This window comes from Gopherus flavomarginatus, chromosome 1 (assembly GCF_025201925.1).
Source record: "Gopherus flavomarginatus isolate rGopFla2 chromosome 1, rGopFla2.mat.asm, whole genome shotgun sequence".
Taxonomy (NCBI): Eukaryota; Metazoa; Chordata; order Testudines; family Testudinidae; genus Gopherus; species Gopherus flavomarginatus.
The window spans coordinates 171,793,339-171,813,983 of NC_066617.1; the positions used below are offsets into that span (position 1 = coordinate 171,793,339).

At 42.3% G+C, this 20,645-nt stretch overlaps 1 protein-coding gene and 1 non-coding gene across 2 annotated transcripts in view; one reads left to right on the forward strand and one right to left on the reverse strand.

Moving 5' to 3' along the window:
• Positions 1 to 487: 487 nt before the first annotated feature.
• The window catches only part of LOC127055170 (sodium channel subunit beta-2-like), a 38,920-nt gene continuing 18,762 nt past the window's right edge, over positions 488 to 20,645 (forward strand). The window contains exon 1 of the mRNA XM_050961856.1: positions 488 to 623. Coding sequence (XP_050817813.1) covers positions 545 to 623 — 79 coding nt within the window. The 5' untranslated portion in view covers positions 488 to 544. The remainder of the gene's footprint in view (positions 624 to 20,645) is intronic.
• Positions 17,763 to 17,947, reverse strand: LOC127043397 (U2 spliceosomal RNA). The gene has a single exon (XR_007772253.1). It is a non-coding gene; the product is annotated as a U2 spliceosomal RNA (small nuclear RNA).

Consider the following 20,645-nt stretch of genomic DNA (forward strand, 5'->3'; position numbering starts at 1 on the left):
TGTGATACATTAGTTCCATGCTTATCATTTACCTTCCAGTTTATTGATTAACTGCACTTAACATATTTTGTCTGGTAGTTCAAAAATGGTTAAGATAAAAATTGAATTCTGGTTTCCAGTTTTGTGCCCACAACCAAATAGGAGTTCAGTTTTGTGGGTACAAAACAACAAGTCTGATTTGCAGGTGCAACTAGCTAAATCAATGTCTAAAGGAAATACTTAGTCTCCGCAAAATTGCAGGATGGTTTTATAACTGTTTTGCTCTTACAGTTTTTGCAGAAACAGGCTTGTCTCATTTCTGTTCTTTTTGTAGGTGTTCATTACAATCCTTTCCCCCAATAAGAACACAGTCTAGTTTTAAATTTCCTGTTGTGGTTAACACATTCCCCCCCTCCAAAGAACCCAACATGAATGATTGTAAATCTTATTTGTGTTATTGTATTTCTAGCAGAGTCAAAGAGGAAAACAAAGTCAGTTTTATTTAAGCCATAGTTTAAAGTGAGCCTTCAGTTTGCTTAAATTGGGAACTCGGAACAGAAAAGCAATGCATTCTCCAGTCATAGTTGGTTTATTTTACTTTCTCCTAATTAAGGCTTGGAAGAGCTTAACTGTCCAATGTGAAGGTATGGTCATAATATATTACAGATCTATTTCTTTAGCTACTAATACTCTTCTAATTTTGGAGGGGAAATTTAGTTTATTTCACCATCACTATATTGATCTTAAATAAGGCTGAAATCCTGGTCCCATTGAAGTCAATGGGCATGTCAGCGCGGATTTCATGTCAAGTGTTTTTCTCCTATTGAAATGTATAGTCATGAAACTAAAGGTACTTCACTAAAATCAAAAGGCAGAGCTTCAGGCTCCTTTGCTTTTGTCATTTTATAGCACAATCTCTTTTAAACTTAATTTTATAGTTAATATATTAGGTAAAAGTTTTGTTGGTGGCCAAGCAGTAATATTAGACAGGCTTGGACACATTTGTGGATGACAGAATTCACTTATGCTTCAAAATAATAGCCAAACTCAATGACATTTCTAAAAAGGAGGCATAGTAATGTTTTGTTATTGTGAATTTTTTTTTAACAACTTCTTTGCAGTCACAATATTTGGCAAACATTAAATGGAGCAATCCTCTTATCTGCTTTTTACGGCTGGGGAAAAATTAGCACAGAGGACATGTGATTTGCTTCAAATCACACTGCAAGGCTCTGGCAGAATTAGGAATAAAATCCCAAATATCCTGCTTCAGAGCCATATGTTTGGATTACCCTTCTTTTTCACTAACACAGAAAAGGTGGTTTATTTTGGAATACTTTCTCCATAAAAGATGACATGACTATAGCAGCTGTATGTTTACAGTAGCATAGCAACCAAGAATCAGGGAGGTCTGTGGTTTTGCCATTGAAATATCCATTTAAATTCAACTAGCCATTTTTAGAAGGGTGAGGAATGAAATGTTTGAGACCTAGGTCAGAACTTTATTTTGTATACATTGATTTAGAATGTTTCTCCTGTGCTTTGCTATGAAAAAAATTAAGTCCACAATAGCAGATAAGATTCAAACAAAGAAATGTAAATCTTTGCTTTGTAATTTCTTTATCATTGTGATATTTGAGAGCAAGAATTAACTAATTTTAGATTGTATTGTTCTATTCTGTACATATACCCTGTTCTGTCCGTTTAGAATAACACATGAATACAAGGTCTAGGAAGAATGGTTACCATGAACAGCACTGTACTGGTAACAGAAAGACAAGGTGGGTGAGGTAATATCTTTTATTGAACCAACTTCTCTTGGTGACAGAGACAAGCTTTCAAGCTCTACAGAGCTCTTCTTCAGGTCTGGGAAAGGTACTCAAAGCATCACAGCTAAATACAAGGTTTAGCATAAGTAGTTGACACATACTCTAAGGGATCATTCACACCTCTGCAGTCATAGAACAAAAAGAGGAGGGTTGGTGGGTTACAGATTGTTACAATAAGCCATAAATCCAGTGTTTATGAGGACCATGATTTTTAGTGTCTAGCAAAATTATGAATTTAAGCTCCCAGGCTCATCTACTGAAGGTAGCGTGCAGGTTTTCTTTAAGGATGAGGATTGAGAGGTCAGATACGGAGCAATTGTTTTGTGAAAAGCATCTGCATGCAGGCGACATGGTGTTTTCTTCTTCTATAATGTTTCTCTGTGAACTCATTCAAGAAACCAGACAATCACTATGTTCAGTCATGGTTTTTATTGGGGCATTTAGAGTGCACTAGATGAGGTACATCACAGGTTGTGATAGGCATGGCATGGATCTTTCAAGATGTGTTAAGTATCAGAGGGGTAGCCGTGTTAGTCTGGATCTCATGCATCTGACAAAATGGGTATTCACCCACGAAAGCTCATGCTCCAATACGTCTGTTAGTCTATAAGGTGCCACAGGACTCAAGGTGTATTGTGGGGGATATTGATCAGCATAGCAGGGGAGATATAAAATCTGCAGATTTTGTATCAGTGGTTCTGGCAGGGTCTGGTGCTGCTTTGAGTTGATGGCTACTGGTCTCTGGGGAGTGTGTTGCTGCTGCTACGTTGGCAAAGTTGGCAGTGTTTTGAGGCCAGAAGAGGGGGTTTAGGAAAGATTTCTTTCAGGATGTGGTTCCTACCTAGTATGGGTTGTAATTGTTTGATGATACCTTGTATAGGTTCCAGTGTGGGGTGGAAGGTGACAACCAGGGGTGTTCAGTCAGGGTTTTTTCCTGTATTGATACAGGTGTGCTGGTGGTATTTAGGTGTCCTGTTCCATGACACGATCTACTTCTCTGGGGGGAACGTCCTTGTTTGGTGAAGGTGGTTTTAAGTGTTAAGAAATGGATCCCAGAGTTTCTCCTTGGATCATACTGTGTGGTATCTAAGGGCCTGGCTGTAGATACGATTTCTTGGAGTCTTTGGGGAGGTTACTGGATCTGTGAAGGTAGGTGTGGTGATCCATGGGTGCCTCGTATATAGTTGTCTGGAGGGTTCTATTATTAAGCCGATCATATTGTCCAGGAAGTTGATTCTGGTGTGGGCGTATACTAGAGAGAGTTTGATGGATGGATGCTGGTGGTTGAGGTTGTGGTGGAAGTCTAAGCGGGAGTTTAGGGGGTCCATCCCAAGGATGAAAATAACAATGTATATAATTGGTTTTGTGGTGCATTGGTCCAGAAATTCCTCAAGATGGTCCTTGAAGAGGCTGGCATATTGGAGAGCCATCCAGTACCCATAGCTATTCCCATGGTTGATATTGAACTGGCATGGATAAACCCAATATATAAACATATGAAGTTTCTAAATCAGAAAGCAAGAACAAACAACCCATCTTCCAAATATTATTTTGTAGAGCCAAAATGTTAAGGTCATGGCTACTCACCTTAGGCTAATTCCTGAGCCCCTGGCCCTTATCCTGCAAAGCATTTAAGCAAATTCCTAACTTTAAGCATGTAAGTAGCCTTTTGAGCTCAGTGGGGCTGAACATGTGTTTAACTTTAAACATGTACTTAAGCGCTTCGTAGGGTCAGGGGGAGTGTGCTAAGCACCTTGCAGAATGAAGTCGTGTGTGTTAATTCATACAAAGTCTGATTCTATAGCCCTTCCATTGCAGTTTACAGTAATTTTAAGTATCTACGGACACTAGAGGCTAAACCTTTGAAGTGTAACCCTTCTGCCCCTCTGAGTTGGCAGCAACAAGGGCCGGGTTCAGTATCCAGGGGTTCCGTTTCAGTAACACAATGCATAACCGGCTTGAGCCCCCACCCAGTGACCTGGGACACTCACATATCACACCCCCCCGGGCACCTCTAGGAGGCAATACTTCCCCTCTCGCAAGCACGGAGTCTGAGTGTAGCAAAATCTTTTTAATAAAAGAAGGAATCAATGCGGCATCCCATTGGAGAAACACCACAAACAGGGTTATAACACAAACTATAAACAAAAACCCACCTCCAAGTATGTTTGGCACTGTCCTTTTTCCCCTTAGGGTTTTAAGTCCAATCACCCCAAAGTCCAACAACCCAAAAGTCTCTGGTCAATGCCACCCCAGAGTTCGAGAGTTTATCTGTAGAGGTCCCTCCCCCCAGCCTGGGTAGAAAGGGGCACCTTACGTGGTCCGGGGCCAACTGCCCTGCCTCTCCATGGGTTCTGCTTCCGCCTTCTCCACGAACTGCTCCGCTTCACCAGCCGCTCCACTCTGCTCCTCCAGCCGTCCTCAGAAACTGCTCCACTCCACCAGCTGCTCTGCTCCATGAGCTGCTCTAGTTCTCCCTGCAAACTGCTTGGCTCCGCTCACTCTGTGGGCCGCTCCACCCGTCCCACAGCTACTCCGCTCTGCCAGCCGCTCCGCTGCCACCAGCTGTCCCGTGATCCGCTCCAGCTGTCCCCACAACTGCTCCACTCCGCCAGCCACTCTGTTCCACAGTATATCTTCAGCCCCCCCCCACTAGTTAGCACAGTACTCAGTGCTCTCAGCTCAGTAATTTCAGCTCTTTAGTGATTTCAGCTCTTTAGTAGGGGAGCCCCAGTGCTAGTGCACCATTAGCCCAAAGTGAATTCAGCTCAGTAACCTGTATTTAGATTCTTGAGGGAATAAAAAAATCAACTCTGACATTCCACAGTGGAGAGAGGAGGGGGTGGAACTGGTGCTTCTGGCTCTACAAGGAGACTGCACCACCAGGCACAGATACCTGTCCCCAGCCTCTCTCAATTCACTGGGTTTTGGAACCCATGTCCCTTGTCTAGCAAGTACCACCCAACTGAGGGTGAGTCATTTGTCACCAAGCAGTCCCACAGCTCGGCAGTCTGGGATAGGGTAGGCGTGCCTATGCAAATACACTCTCTGAAATTCTTTCCACCAGATGTCAGGGTAGAGCTTATCCTGACTCTGCTTACAGAAGTATAAGCCTTTTTCTATGGATATTGCATCAACAAGTTAAAAATGATACATTCTAAGAGAAGCTGGTTAAAATTCTAGTGGTGCTCTTGAAAAAAAGACAAATTTTAGAGCAAGGATTCCAGCCAGAAAATAGTTTTGACCAGTAGCTAAAGTTGTCTTTTTCACTTGAATTTCTACTGTATTTTTTGCTGATCTTTGGAGAGCTAACATAACCAGATATCTTCCTGTATTGGACATATTAGACAACTGATAGCAGTGTTTGGGAAGAGCACCCATCTGGAAGGTTACAGCTGTGACAGACTTATAAAGGCACTCACCACTGTGATATCTGGGTGCAACTGACATGGCTGAAACTGGGTCATTGTGAATCCAGAAAGAAATAAACCATCCTTCCCAGCAGCTTTAAAAACAAAGGTGATGAACCTGGCCAATCAGCTACTGTCCAACTTTCTTAGGGTTAGTTAAGATTATTGCTTTGATATTTAAATGCCACTAAGACCCTAGGACTTCAGAGTTTGGTCAGCTGAAAAAGCCCGGGCCTCAAGACGAACCTTGACACTGTAGAGGTGGCCAAGCTTATGCTTCACAGTAGTTTCACTAGGCACATGGCCCCACTACAAAGAATGCCCTGCCTGGAGCTCCATTTATAGCAGCAAGTTCCAGGGCTGCAGTCTAGGTGCTAGGAGATGAAGACGCTGTCTTGAAGACCCTCCTGAGTTTTCAGACACGCATAATTACCTGCCTCACATGTGTGCTGTAAAGAGCAAAGAAAAATAATTGACAGATTCCATCCCAACCTCAATGGCTCATCTATTACGCCGCAGGGGGAAAATCCTGGTATTGGACAAAGTAATCCAACAAGTCTTTCCCATATCTGCTGCTTTTGTGACTTAGTCCTGTAGCTTCTCTCCTACAATGACAATGCTGGATAATTCACAGGTTAGTGTGAAACCCCACAATGGATCTGGTTCTGATCTCTCAATTTTACTCTAGCAGAGCATTATTTATTGTGTTTATTGCACTGGAGTTTCCCCCATCTACACTAGTGTTACTGGAAGTTGAATTGGACCCAGTCTAATCATGAGGTTCTTACATTCCTTGTTCACTCAGCCTTATCCAGAAGCCACTTACACCTCACATGACTCTAATGATCCCTTCTGGCCTTGGATCTCTGAATCATCTAGTCTGACCTTCCATACAACACAGGCCAGAGAACTTCCCCAAAATAATTTTTAGATTTTATACAAAGAAATCCAAGCTTGATTTAAAAATGGTCTGTGATGGAGCATCCACCACAACCCTTGATAAATTGTGTCAATGGTTAATTACTTCCACTATTAAGCATTTACACCTTATTTCAAGTCAGAATTTGTCTGGCTTCAACTTCCAGCCATTGGATCACGTTACACCTTTCTCTGCTAGACTGAAAAACCCATTTAGTAAATATATTTGTTCTCCATGTAGGTATTTATAGACTGTAATCAAGTTACCACTTAACCTTGGTCTTTGTTAAGATAAATAGATAAAGCTCCTTGACTATCACTATAAGGACTGTTATCTAATCCTTTAATCATTCTTGTGGCTCTTCTCCAAACTCTCTGCCATTTATCACAATCACAATGTGCAACTGTGCTGGATTAGGACCATTGCAAACTCTTTGGGGCAGGGACTGTACCTTTTAGGTTTGGACAGGAAATACCACATTCTGGGTGCTACAATAAGCAGTACCTAGTGAGGAACTCTGCAAGCTGATGCAGGAATGGCCATTACTGCAGTACTAGCTGAGCAGGAGCTTGACCTCAAATGATTTTCCAGTTAGCCCAGGAACAGTCTTTGGTAGTTGTTACTTTGGCCTGCATTGTCCTGCCAAATTCCAGATATTGATGTCTCCCTCACAGTGAGGGAGTGAGGATGTCTCCTCTAGTACAATCCCCCCACTCCTCTAAACCTCACAGGGACCTCTCCATGGGAAGTGGGTAGGAGACTGGACAGATTGGGCACAAGTGTGTGTGTATGCGGGGGGAGGAAAGCACATCATTTCCATCACTTCCACCACAAATGACATCCCTAATATGACAGCAGGATCATTAGCAGGTGATGCCTAAGGAAATAAAAAATAATGAACTGGGTCAGGATTACAAGGCCCTACCAAATTAGACACTACTCAAAATGTAACATATTGAGCACTATGCTAGAGTCACTAAGGATATTCAGGCATCTAACCCCTGTGGATTTAAATAGGAATTAAGCACCTAAACACCTTTGAGGATCTGGGCTAACTGACTAGCATTGCCAAAAAATTAAAAGCTCTTATTCCTTGATGGCAAGCAGAGAACATGTTTTAGTTCCAGTGAAAGATCAGGCCTAGTGTTTTGGCTACACTACATAGTCCCTCAGGTTTGGTTACAACTGGAAATCACCCTAAAAATTATGATTAAGAGATGACAGGAGTTTTCCATGGAAAGGGTTAATCTGTCCTGTTACCCACCATCCTTACAGAGAATCTGCTTTACACTGTATGATCCTTCGGATCCATGCCATTTTGCTCAATGGACCTCAAATGGCGGTGTCCTCTGAGGGAGAACTATCCCCTTAAAATACACAGGCATGGCCTTGTTCACCTGCAGGCTCCATGCCAGCTGGAGATACAGGCTAGGGTTTTCAGAAGTCCTCAGCATTGGCTCAACTGCTTTTCCACTGAAATGAATGGGAGGGTTTAGGGGTTGAAGCATGGTACTAGACTCAGGAGTCCTTTCCCAGCTCTGCCATTGGCTTAGTGGACAGATTGGGCTCAAGAGGAGGGGTGGAGCTGGGGGAATGCACATCAGTTCCCTCACCACCCCTGCAGAGATAGCCCAGGTTATGTATTTTTCGCAGAGTATCTCCCACCCCCACCCACTTGTGGCCAGCATTAACCTCCCTGAACTGCACTGTTAGTGAGCCAGAGGGGCCCCAATGGGGAAGAAGTGGGGCTCAGTTGACACAGAGGCACAGTCTCTCTGTGCTTATGGCTCTGGCCTTCCAAGGAACCCAGGGGATTTATTGAATTTGGGGCAAATTTCTCCTCTCAACAAAACAATGTGGGCAGGACAATTTCTGCAAGGTGAAACTTCACCTGAGTGTCTTCTCCTTGAGCCTCTGCTTATTGGTTTTTCCACACAAGGAGCTATCTGAGCTTATAGCGAGAATTTTCTGTGAGAATAAGAAACTCAAATACATAACGAACTTAACTTAACATGGGAACGATCACACCCCTCCTCTGATCATTTGCAATGGAGTTTCAACTAAACCCTTTTCTTGCTTTTACTATTCCCAAGGCTGTGTCAGTATTTCACACCAAACTTCGCTAAGGTTGAGCTGCAGGGCTGGCCTGCATACGTCTGGTAAATTCCCCAACCCCATGTGTGCAACAACATGCTCAGACTGATATTGTTTTAAGTATGGTTGGCCTCTTACTTTAGCTTTAATTTTTTCTTAATGTTTCCAGACACTGAAAAGGTGAGAAAAAAACCACATGGTGAACAAGCTGAAGACCTTTGGGGGTGGGGGTGGGGTGGGAAGAGGAGAAAAACTACCAGTGGTTCAGACGAGATCAGTATGCCACAACAGGATGTGCATATCCTGGCTCTAAGTGGTTATTTCATCCACCTCAAAAAGTACCCTGAAAACTAAGTAATGCAGGTACGAGCCTTCTGTTTTTGGAACGTGTTTTTAAAAAGGTGACAGTTTGGAGCATCCATTATAATTAGTTATGACAACTGGAGCAGTTTTCTGGTCTAAACCCAGTTTGAGATATAACAGTTCACCTGTTAATTTCCAATTTGTAAGATGTGAGACAACTCTCAACACACTCACCTGACATACCGTGTTCAGTTCTGGTCACTCAATTTGAAGATTTTACAGAAGCAAAACGGAGTCCATAAACAGACTAGCTAGAGGTGCAGAAAGACTTCTAGGAGAAGAAAGGAATAAGATTGTGATTATTTAATTTTAGAGAGAAGATTAATTTTAAGCAATGTTATTGAAAGCCAATGAGTTTAAAATTGATAGAAATAAACTGTACACAATGCCTAATTTAATTGTACAAGTCACTAAGTAACTAAGGCACTTGTCAAAGCAATCCAACTAACCATGCACATTTTAGAGTACTTAGAATAACAGATTTGAACAGACAGACAGCTAGAATAAACCTTAACTATAATAGACCTAGCAATCCATTGTAATATGGCCTTCATCACCATGGTGTGTGTGCGCGTGGGAGAGTGGCATTATATGTGAAAGAAAATGTAGAATCAAATGAAGTAAAAATCTTAAGTGAATCCACATGTTCCATAGAATCTCTATGGATAGTATCAGAGGGGTAGCCGTGTTAGTCTGGATCTGTAAAAGCAGCAAAGAATCCTGTGGCACCTTATAGACTAACAGACGTTTTGGAGCATGAGCTTTCATGGGTGAATACCCACTTCGTAAGATGCATCTGACGAAGTGGGTATTCACCCACGAAAGCTCATGCTCCAAAACGTCTGTTAGTCTATAAGGTGCCACAGGATTCTTTGCTGCTTTCTCTATGGATAGAAATTTCATGCTCTAAGAATATAACATTAGGGATCTATTATCTACCACCTGACCAGGACAGTGACAGTGATGATTAAATGTTAAGGGAAATTAGAGAGACTATCAAAATTAAGAATTCAATAACAGTGAGGGATTTCAATTATCCCCATATTGACTGGGAACATGTCACGTCAGGATGAAATGCAGAGACAAAATTTCTCAATACTTCAAATGACTTCTTCTTGGAGCAGCTGGCACGGGAACCCACAAGGGGAGAGGCAACTTTCAATTTAGTCCTGAGTGGAGCGCAGGAGCTGGTTCAAGAGGTAACTATAAGAGGACTGCTTGGAAATAGTGACCATAATATAACAACATTTAACATCCCTGTGGTGGGAAGAACACCTCAACAGTCCAACACTGTGACATTTAATTTCAAAAAAGGGAATTATGCAAAAATGAGGGGGCCAGTTAAACAGAAATTAAAAGGTACAGCGACTAAAGTGAAATCCCTGCAAGCTGCATGGGCGCTTTTTAAGAACACCATAATAGAGGCCCAACTTAAATGTATACCCCAAATTAAGAAACACAGTAAAAGAACTAAAAAAGAGCCATGGTGGCTCAAAAAGCATATAAAACAAGCAGCGAGAGATAAAAAGACTTTCTTTAAAAAGCGGAAGTCAAATCCTAGTGAGGTAAATAGAAAGGAGCATAAATAATGTCAAATTAAGTGTACAAATGTAATAAGAAAAGCCAAAGAGGAGTTGGAAGAATGGCTAGCCAAAAACTCAAAAGGTGGTAATAAAATGTTTAAGTACATCAGAAGCAGGAAGCCTGCTAAACAACCAGTGGGGCCCTTCTATGATCGAGATACAAAAGGAGCGCTTAAAGACGATAAAGTCATTGCGGAGAAACTAAATGGATTCTTTGCTTCAGTCTTCATGGCTGAGGATGTTAGGGAGATTCCCAAACCTGAGCCGGCTTTTGTAGGTGACAAATCTGAGGAACTGTCACAGATTGAAGTGTCACTAGAGGAGGTTTTGGAATTAATTGATAAACTCAACATTAACAAGTCACTGAGACCGGATGGCATTCACCCAAGAGTTCTGAAAGAACTCAAATGTAAAGTTGTGGAACTATTAATTAGGGTTTGTAACCTGTCCTTTAAATCAGCCTCTGTACCCAATGACTCGAAGTTAGCTAATGTAATGCCAATATTTAAAAAGGGCTCTAGAGGTGATCCCAGCAATTACAGACCAGTAAGTCTAACATCGGTACCGGGCAAAGTAGTCAAAACAATAGCAAAGAATAAAATTGTTAGACACATAGAAGAACATAAATTGTTGGGAAAAGTCAACAGGGTTTCTGTAAAGGAAAATTGTGTCTTACTAATCTATTAGAGTTCTTTGAAGGGGTCAACAAACATGTGGACAAGGGGGATCCAGTGGACATAGTGTACTTAGATTTCCAGAAAGCCTTTGACAAGGTCCCCACCAAAGGCTCTTATGTAAATTAAGTTGTCATGGGATAAGAGGAAAGATCCTTTCATGGACTGAGAACTGGTTAAAAGACAGGGAACAAAAAGGTAGGAATTAATGGTAAATTCTCAGAATGGAGAGGGGTAACTAGTGGTGTTCCCCAAGAGTCTGTTTTAGGACCAATCCTAATCAATTTATTCATAAATAATCTGGAGAAAGGGGTAAACAGTGAGGTGACAAACCTTGCAGATGATACTAAACTGCTCAACATAGTTAAGACCAAAGTAGGCTGTGAAGAACTTCAAAAAGATCTCACAAAACTAAGTGATTGGGCAACAAAATGGCAAATGACATTTAATGTGGATAAATGTAAAGTATTGCACATTGGAAAAAATAACCCCAACTATACATACACAATATGATGGGGGCTAATTTAGCTACAATGAGTCAGGAAAAAGATCTTGGAGTCATTATGGATAGTTTTCTGAAGATGTCCATGCAGTGTGCAGAGGTGGTCAAAAAAGCAAACAGGATGTTAGGAATTATTAAAAAGGGGATAAAGGGTAAGACTGAGAATATATTATTGCCCTTATATAAATAGATGGTATGCCCACATCTTGAATATTGCATACAGATGTGGTCTCCTCATCTCAAAAAAGATATACTGGCACTAGAAAGGTTCAGAGAAGGGCAACTAAAATGATTAGGGGTTTGGAACGGGTCCCATATGAGGAGAGATTAAAGAGGCTAGGACTTTTCAGCTTGGAAAAGAGGAGACTAAGGGGGGATATGATAGAGGTATATAAAATCATGAGTGATGTGGAGAAAGAGGATAAGGAAAAGTTATTTACTTATTCCCATAATACAAGAACTAGGGGTCACCAAATGAAATTAATAGGCAGCAGGTTTAAAACAAATAAAAGGAAGTTCTTCACACAGTGCACAGTCAACTTGTGGAACTCCTTGCCTGAGGAGGTTGTGAAGGCTAGGACTATAACAGCATTTAAAAGAGAACTGGAAAAAATTCATGGAGGTTAAGTCCATTAATGGCTATTAGCCCAGATGGGTAAGGAATTGTGTCCCTAGCCTCTGTCAGAAGGTGGAGATGGATGGCAGGAGAGAGATCACTTGATCATTACCTGCTAGGTTCACTCCCTCTGGGGCACCTGGCATTGGCCACTATCGGTAGACAGGATACTGGGCTAGATGGACCTTTGGTCTGACCCAGTATGGCCATTCTTATAGCATCTATGCACCTCACCATCTTTAATGTACTTAGGCCATGTCTAAGCTGGGTCGCTGTAAGATCTCCCATGTAACCACTCTATACTGGCAGGAGAGAGCTCTCCCATCGACGTAATAAAACCACCTTAACAAACAGCAGCAGCTAGGTCAAAGGGAAAAAATGATCCCACCGGCATAGTGCTGTGCACACTACCAGTTATGCCAACAAAACTTATGTCACTTAGGGATTTGGTTTTTTTTCACATCCCTGAGCGACATAAATTTTGCTGGCATAAGTGAGAGTGTAGACATGGCCTTACTCTCATAACAACTGAGAGGTAGGGAAGTGCTATTATTCCCTTTTTACAGAGGGGAAGCTGGGATACAGAGAGGCTAAGGGACTTACCCACAGTCATATAGGAAATTTGGAGTAGAGTAGGGATTTGAACTCTCATCTGTCAAAGCCTAGGTTAGTACCCTAATCCCTGGCCCATCCTCTTCCATTGCACCACCCAGCACAGTTATAGAGGCCAAACATTACCAAGTATGAAGAATATAAACCCTCATGCCATAAGGCAACCCCTAATTGCCAGAGTTAGGAAGAAATGTACCCAGTGGTAGTCAGCAATGTAGTGTCCTTACCACTGTTTCCTAAACCTTTTTCTGAAATATATGGTACTGGCCACTGTTAGAGACAGGATATTGGCCTAGATAAATCACTGGCATATTAGGAAATCTTGCAGATTTTGTTCCTTGCTTGAGTTTATATGATAAATTATTCACAAATTATGACCACGTACTGAAAATAGAACCCTCTTCCTCAAGAAAACATTGCCTAAGTGGATATACTTCATTACCAGGACGAATGTACAAGCCTTAATAGTGATGGGTGGACATTTACAAAAAAGTCTTGCTACTGAAAATTAAAGCCTCATAATAAGTAAGCATGAACGCCTGAGCTAAAAAGTAGGTGGTACTGTGAAGCTAAGCGAGTGACCTTGTGTCATAACTCTCCTACTCAGATCTGAACCTTAGAGTTCAGAACATGAGAAGCTAGCATGAAACCTCCAAACTTAATTACCAGCTTGGATCTGATATTGCTGCCACCAGCCAGAATTCCAGTGTCTGGCTCACTCTGGTCTCCCCAAAACCCTCCCAGGGGAACCCCCAAGACTCAGATGCCCTGAGTCTCACCACAAAGGGAAATAACCCACTTCCCTTCTCCCTCTTTACTTCCTCCCAGATTTCCCCACCCTGGGTACTCTACGAAATTCCCTGCTTCAAGTCCTTGAAACACAAGTACCGAGAGATCAATCTCTCTCTCCCCTCACCCAGAGGGTATGCAAATTCAGGCTTAGTAAATCTAACACAAAGATTCTCTCTTCCCCCCTGTCTTCTTCCTCCCACCAATTCCCTGGTGAGCTGCAGACTCAATCCCCTTGAGCCCCCACTAAAAAAAAAATCCACAGGTCTTAAAAAGAAAGCTTTATATAAAAAGAAAGGAAAAGACATAAAATGGTCTCTGTATCAAGGTGACAATATACAGGGTCAATTGCTTAACAGAAAAAATGAATAAACAGCCTTATCCAAAAAGAATACAATTTAACACATTCCAGCAACTACACACATGTAAATACAAAAAACAATATAAACCTATTGTCTTACTATTCTTGTACTTACAACTTGGAAACAGAAGATTAGAAAGCCAGGAGATAGAAAGCTCACTCTCAGAGACAAGAGGGTCACCGAACCAAGACAAAGAACAAAGAACTCACAATCAAAACTTCCCTCCACCCAGATTTGAAAAAGTCTTGTTTCCTGATTGGTCCTCTGGTCAGGTGTTTGGTTCCCTGTGTTAACCCTTTACAGGTAAAAGAACATTAACCTTTAGCTATCTGTTTATGACACCTTGACCCATAATGAAATAGGAATTTGCTGAGTAGGTGTTTGAGAGAGGAATTTTTAGTCTGAATGGCCTTCGGTTTTCCTGGAGTAGGCATAGCAAAGAACAGATGGACACTAAGACCAGGTCTACAGTCAAAAGTGACATCAACCCACCTACCTTGCTCAGCAGTGTGAACAATCTATACCCCTGAGCGACATATTAAAGCCGACCTAACCCCCACTGTAGACAGCACTAGGTTGCTGGAAGAAATCTTTCATCAATCTAAACTAACTACACCCCCTTCCATCACTGCAGTGAGTGGCTACACCTGAGACACTACAGCGGCACAGCTGCACCATGCTACTTTAGTTCAAACAGACTAGCCCTTAGTATTTCTCTATTGTTACTCTAAAACCACAACATCAGTTAGACACATTGCTTGTTCTTGGTGTCTATTGCTCTTAAACATAGAAGATTAAAAGATCAGATGCAGGCTTGAACATATTCAGCAACCTGTTATACAACATAATCCTCGATAAATCATGCATTATACAGCTTCCGCTATTGACCCAATGTCTTGGCATTATGTTGGGCTGGAGGTCAGTATTATGCCCTCAGCAGGATTTAGACACCAAGGCCAACATTTTCCAGCTCTGCTGCCAATAGGAAACTAAAGTAGTTGGGAGACCTTGCTGGAAAATTAGAGTCATCTAAAAGAGAGAATGATGGTAGCCAATGGAAACTTCAGCGTTTCATTTAAGATTGCAGGGGTGAGATCTTTACATCTGCTCTGGCCCCTTTACACTGGATAAAAGGGTCAAAGCAGCATAAAAAAGCCCTGAAAGCCCTGGTTCTGGGCAGACTAGGATTCACCTGGTATAGGCACTATGGCAGATGGCAGTAAATCCTCTTCCCAAAAACTATTCCTCCCATTGGAAGCCCTGGCGTAGAGGCTATGCTGGGAGTACGGCCACAAAACACAGTGCTGAGGCCCAAAGGGCAGCCCCAGGAGGCTTTTCCAACTTGGACCCCAACCCCACCAACGACGGTCACATTATGCCTCAGGCCTCTCCAGTCCCCAGCAGTCCAGAATCATGAGGGCACAAAGATAGCTTCAAGGTACTTTGGCCCCCTTCCCCGGAGCTGCAAATTCTGAGCTGTGACTTTTAGAACCGCAGCACGTAATCTGTGTGCAAACTTGTGAAGCAAAACCATCTGCAGATTTAGATTGTGTTGCTATCTGCAGGCAGGCAGGCAAAATCTGACCTCTCTTTCCTATTCGTACATACGTACATCTATGTCTAACACTACCGAGATTATTTGTCAACATGTACAAATTTGTTTACCGTTAATTTGTGCTTTATTCTAAGATCAAGCAGACAATTTATCTCAGGCTCTATCAATTTAATTGATCATGACTTGATCTTTCATCGCCACAGGAAACAAAAAAGCAAAAACTCCGCAGCACACACCTCTTGCCCTCTCACCCAATTACTTCCAAGCACCTTGTTCAAGGGTCCCGTCCAACCAGATTAAGATCTGCACCAGCCAATTCCCACTGCATTTTATATACGGTGGCTTTTAACAGAACAATTCTGTAATATCAGGTGGAATAGGAACCAGAGAAAGTAGCCAAGTCCTGCTCTGACCACCAGCTACCAAATTCCTATAGGACTGTACAGCTATATCTGGAATGCAAGCTCAACCTTAAAACAGGAGTGGAGCTACCTATCCATACCTAATGGTTCTGGAGTTTTGTAGTTGTGGACACTACAGTCAACAACTCTGTATTGTAGACCATGGAACACCTGTGTCTTCTTCCAAGAAGCTTTCTGTCATGCTGCAGGCATCCACCAAAAGGGGATGCTCCAAGTTCAGAGCAGCCTGCATCCTTTTGCTGGGAAGAGGAATGATGTGGAATATATTAATCTGGAATCAAACGTGTTTAATTTGCTCCCACCGTTTGTTGCTCTCTTTCTAGCTAATGGACTAAATATCAGCAAGGAAATCTTATTTGGTTTATGCAATGTATTTCTGCTTTATCTGCACTTATTCATAACCAACATCACAGCATAGCCCTAAGCACTATAACAGCCTCGATAAGCAGTATAAAACTTGGCAGCTTTTGTTTTCAAGGGGTTTGCAAAGCTTCTCTTGCTTTTTTGCTCAGAGTTTGTTTGTACTTTCTTGAGTTTCAGTTTTGAATTTACTCAAAATCTCAAAGAATTTCACATTGGTACCAAGCCACATAGCCCTGTCTGGCACCTAAAATGTGACCCTGTTTTACTTAAAATGCTTGTGAACTTGACCAAACAATGGTCAAGAGATCAGGTAACTCTTGTCATAAGCTAGGCAAGAGATTGGCACAGCTTTACTGTCACCAAACTATTGCCTACGGTCAAGATGAACTGACTGTACAAAAAGAACAGGAGTACTTGTGGCACCTAAGAGACTAACAAATTTATTTGAGCATAAGCTTTTGTGAGCTACAGCCCACTTCATAGAAGGCATAGAATGGAACATACAGTAAGGCTCTATCTATCGATATATACACACACACAGAGAACTTGAAAAAGTGGGAGAAGCCCTGCCAACTCTAAGAGGCTAATTAATTAAGATGAGCAATTATCAGGAGGAAAAAAATCTTTTGTATTGATAATCAAGGTGACCCATTTCGGACAGTTTGACCATTGTTACAGTTTCAGGGTCACTGCACCTGTATCTCCACTTCATGATCTGCTCCAGGAGTGCCCAGTCAGGTTTCACACTCCAGCTACACCTGTTGCTGGGCAGAGACCAGTGTCCCGCTCCCTTCTGAGTGAGGATGTCAAGGCTACATGGCTTCTTCACTGTGATATCCTCAGCACACCATCTGCCTAGCGGCCAGTGCCTGTGCATTGCTTTCTCCCTCAGGGCTATGAACAGTTACAAATTACTACACAGCTTTCTCAGCAGAGTATGTTTATCCTTAGGGTAAAAGCTTCGGGGGGGGGGGGAGAAAGAGAAATACAAAGAATAATAAAAAGTTCTTCCTACACACTTACTAAACATACCAGAAATCACCCATCTTCCATCTGGGGAGGCTGGGAGGCCAACACCCGCTCCAGTCCTTCAGCAAGGGTAGGATCTCCTTAGAACCAAAGGTCCTGCTTGTTTTCCAAATCAAAAAGGAAAACCCTGATGTTAGGGGTTTTCCCTGCCGCCCTCCACTGGTTCAGCAGTCCAAAGTGTAAGCAATGCAATGTTTATTGGGGTTAGTTCCAAGGAAACATGTCCATAGCTCTACACGCTGCCAGATTCCGTTTCCCGGTGTCCCCATTGCCAGCTCTGATGCTGCAGAGCCTTGCCTGTGTCCTCGTTCCCTATTCCCACCTCCTTCTTAGCAGGCCCAAATATACCTGCAGTGCACGTGCCTAGTCACACCCCTTACAACTTATGGTCATGTTCCATTTTGGAGGGTCGTGAGTCTGGGGTCCTTGTCCCACCTCTTTTGTATTCCTGTGTGAGGGGTAAGGAGTGAGGTTGTGCTCTGGCCAAGGCCAGGACTTTCTTTGGCTTTTAGTGTCTTATGCCTCCCCCCCCAAACCCCGTGCCCTTCCTAACTGGTTGCTTGACCTTGGCTTTAGAAAGGAGCCAGGCAGCCTACAGGTGTATGCTCATAAATTACAGTAACATTCTTTCTGCTTTTCTAACCAGAAGATTCTCCCTGGAGGGAGAGACACTGGTCCTGGAGGCACTGCAATACCAGGACAATGCATGGGGTGGACAGAGCAAGCTCATATTCCAGCCCCCTGTTTCAAAAATCAATTTAATATACAGTCCTCAAATAAAGGACATCAGATATTAAACTGATAAGAACAGATTTAAAATTTTATTAGAAAATGTTTAAAATAAATTATACAGAGCACTGAAAATTCAGTTAATAGTCAGTCATCAGGGGTACCATACAGAGTATAGGGGGATGTTAGTATTTTGACATTGGATAGCGCATAACACATACAGTCTGCAGTATCCCCAATGTGGGAGTTTAAGGTGGATGAATCAAGGTACAGTCAGCAAGCAGTGAGGGTACATCGCTCACACAGGGATTATAGGTAATCATAGGTATAAGTAAGTGGGCCGAGTAATGAGGATAGGATGACCCTCATACGGTGGAGTTCAGTTCAGTTCGGTGGGTTCCGCTCCCACCATACCCTGTAACACTTTTAACTGTTCTTATCAGTTCCCATTATACTAACAAACATCTGGCCAGGCAGAAGCCACACACACATACAGAGTCTTTTTCCTTTGTTCATACACATTAGCATAAGATATAAAAGTATCAAAAGGTCAAACCCAAAGTTCTATCCCAGGCTAAGTACTAACACCTGAGTCTGTGTAAACTCAGCCTCTTATATAAAAAGCCTTTATCTCCTGATTTCTGAAAAACTCAATTTGACAAATATATACAAGCCACTACAGGAGGTGGTACCTCTCTGGAGTCGTTTATAATCTGAGCAACTCATCTAAATCACACCCCCACATCCCACACACACAGTTTTGAGCTCCTGTAGGAGTTGTGGTTACCCGCCCCATAGTGTAGAACACAAATCATACCAAAACCATTAACAGATTTAATGCAGTGATGCCCTAAGATACTGCATGGGGTCACAATTATCGGTCACACCAGAACAACCACAGAAAGGGGGTCGTGGACAGGAAGTCAGAGATTTATAAGGGGGAGTATCATCAGTATTTGGTTTGTCATTATCTACACATAAAAAGTCTTTAGTTCTATTTCCCCATAAGCTCTCCAAGCTCTCCTACCTCTCAGGCAAGTCCAGAGCTTCCTAAAAAGGCAGGCAGAGCTCTGTTGGTGTCCAACTCTCTCCACACTGAGTACCCTTCTCCCCAAGAGGATTGGCTCTCCTGCTGCTCCCTTCTAGAGCTGTTTCCCCTCCCCAGCATTCCTTCCACCCCCCAAGATTTGAGTAATGTCTTTTCCCTCTAGAAAGAGCTGGGTCTGGGTTACGTAGGTCCCAGGCCCCTCCCACCAGCCTTTGAGAGGATTGGATAATTAAAGCCAGTTGCATGGGGATTTTAAATCCTCCTGCATATGACAGTTTGCTCTGGAATTTGTACCTCTTGCATTTCCGTTGTGAATTAACCCAAAAATTGCAAATAAATTCAGCAAATACAGCTAGATTTTACCCAGTTTTGGGTCACAACAATGCAAAACCCGCAGAATTTCATACTGGTACACCTGAAGCTACATAGCCCTGTCTGGCATTTCAGCAGACAAAACCATTGTTAGATATGGTAAGAAGAATAAATTAAGGCCATCTGACACCACAGGCAAAGTCCACATGGGTCCCCCATGTCCTGACCCCACACACCATGTCTCTGCTTCAATTCTATGGCCCCGTCCTTCGATAGGGTGGCAGCTATTTCAGCTGAGGCCTTTCTGAGTTATTGTTTCAGGCCACATGCAGATTCAGACAACCATCGGTTCATTCCATTCATATTTTCAAGCTTTTCTTTGCATCCATGTGGGCCAGAAACTTCTTAAAATGAAAGCCAATATCCTGATCTCATTATGCAGCTCCAGGATATGGAGTCCTAAGCACTGGCCTTTGGTTCTATGCCTTAAATACAGCCCTGGCAGCCAGGCAATTTCTATTTACCACAAACATCCCAAATAAAATCTTCATTTCTGAGCCACTAATTCAGTTTCATTAGTGCAGCTAGGCAAAAATCACAGACTGTAATCCAGATTTCACACAGTCCACGAGCTTTTAATTCATGCCTCAAGGTTGATTCTGAAAAACAAGCCAATGAAATGTAAAGGAAATAGGAATTAGAACCTTCTGCAGCACTTTGCTCTAGTCATCCATTATGAAGTAATTAGCAGACATTCTACAATAAGGAGAGTATCAACCAGCAACAATTGACAGATAAATCAGAGGCCATTAAGGTCTTTTTAGAACTTTATAAATAAGCGAGAGGAAGTGACAAGGTAAGTGAATTACTCAATTTGTAATTAAATATTGTAAAATAAGCTCATATTTATGACTCACTAAAGCTTCCATCTTAAACATCAATGGTTACAGAATCATAGAATCATCAAGGCCAACCCCCTGCATAGAGGCAAGACCAAGTAAACCTAGACCATTCCTGACAGGTGTGTTTGTCTAACTCATTGCTAAAAACCCATAACCTCCTTTGGAAGCCTAACTATCCTTGTAGTTAGAAAGTTTTTTCCTAATATCTAACCTAATAAACCTCTGATGAAGATTAAACCAGTTACTTCTCATCCTACCATTAGTGGACATGAGGAAAAAATTGATCACTGTCCTCTTTGTAACAACCCTTAACATATCAAGTCCCCCTTTATAGTCTTTTCTCAAGCCTAAACATGCCCAGCTTGTTTACCCTTTCTTCATAGTTCGGCATGACAGAGTGCATCTATTGAATTCTGGGAGGCGAGCCTGTACTCTAATCATTCAGATGCTAATTAGTTTCCCTTGAGAAAGCGGATGGGGGTAATTAGACAATTAGGCTGGCCAGCTGGATTGAATTAGGAGCTGTTTCTGGGGGAAGAAGGTGGGAGTGGAG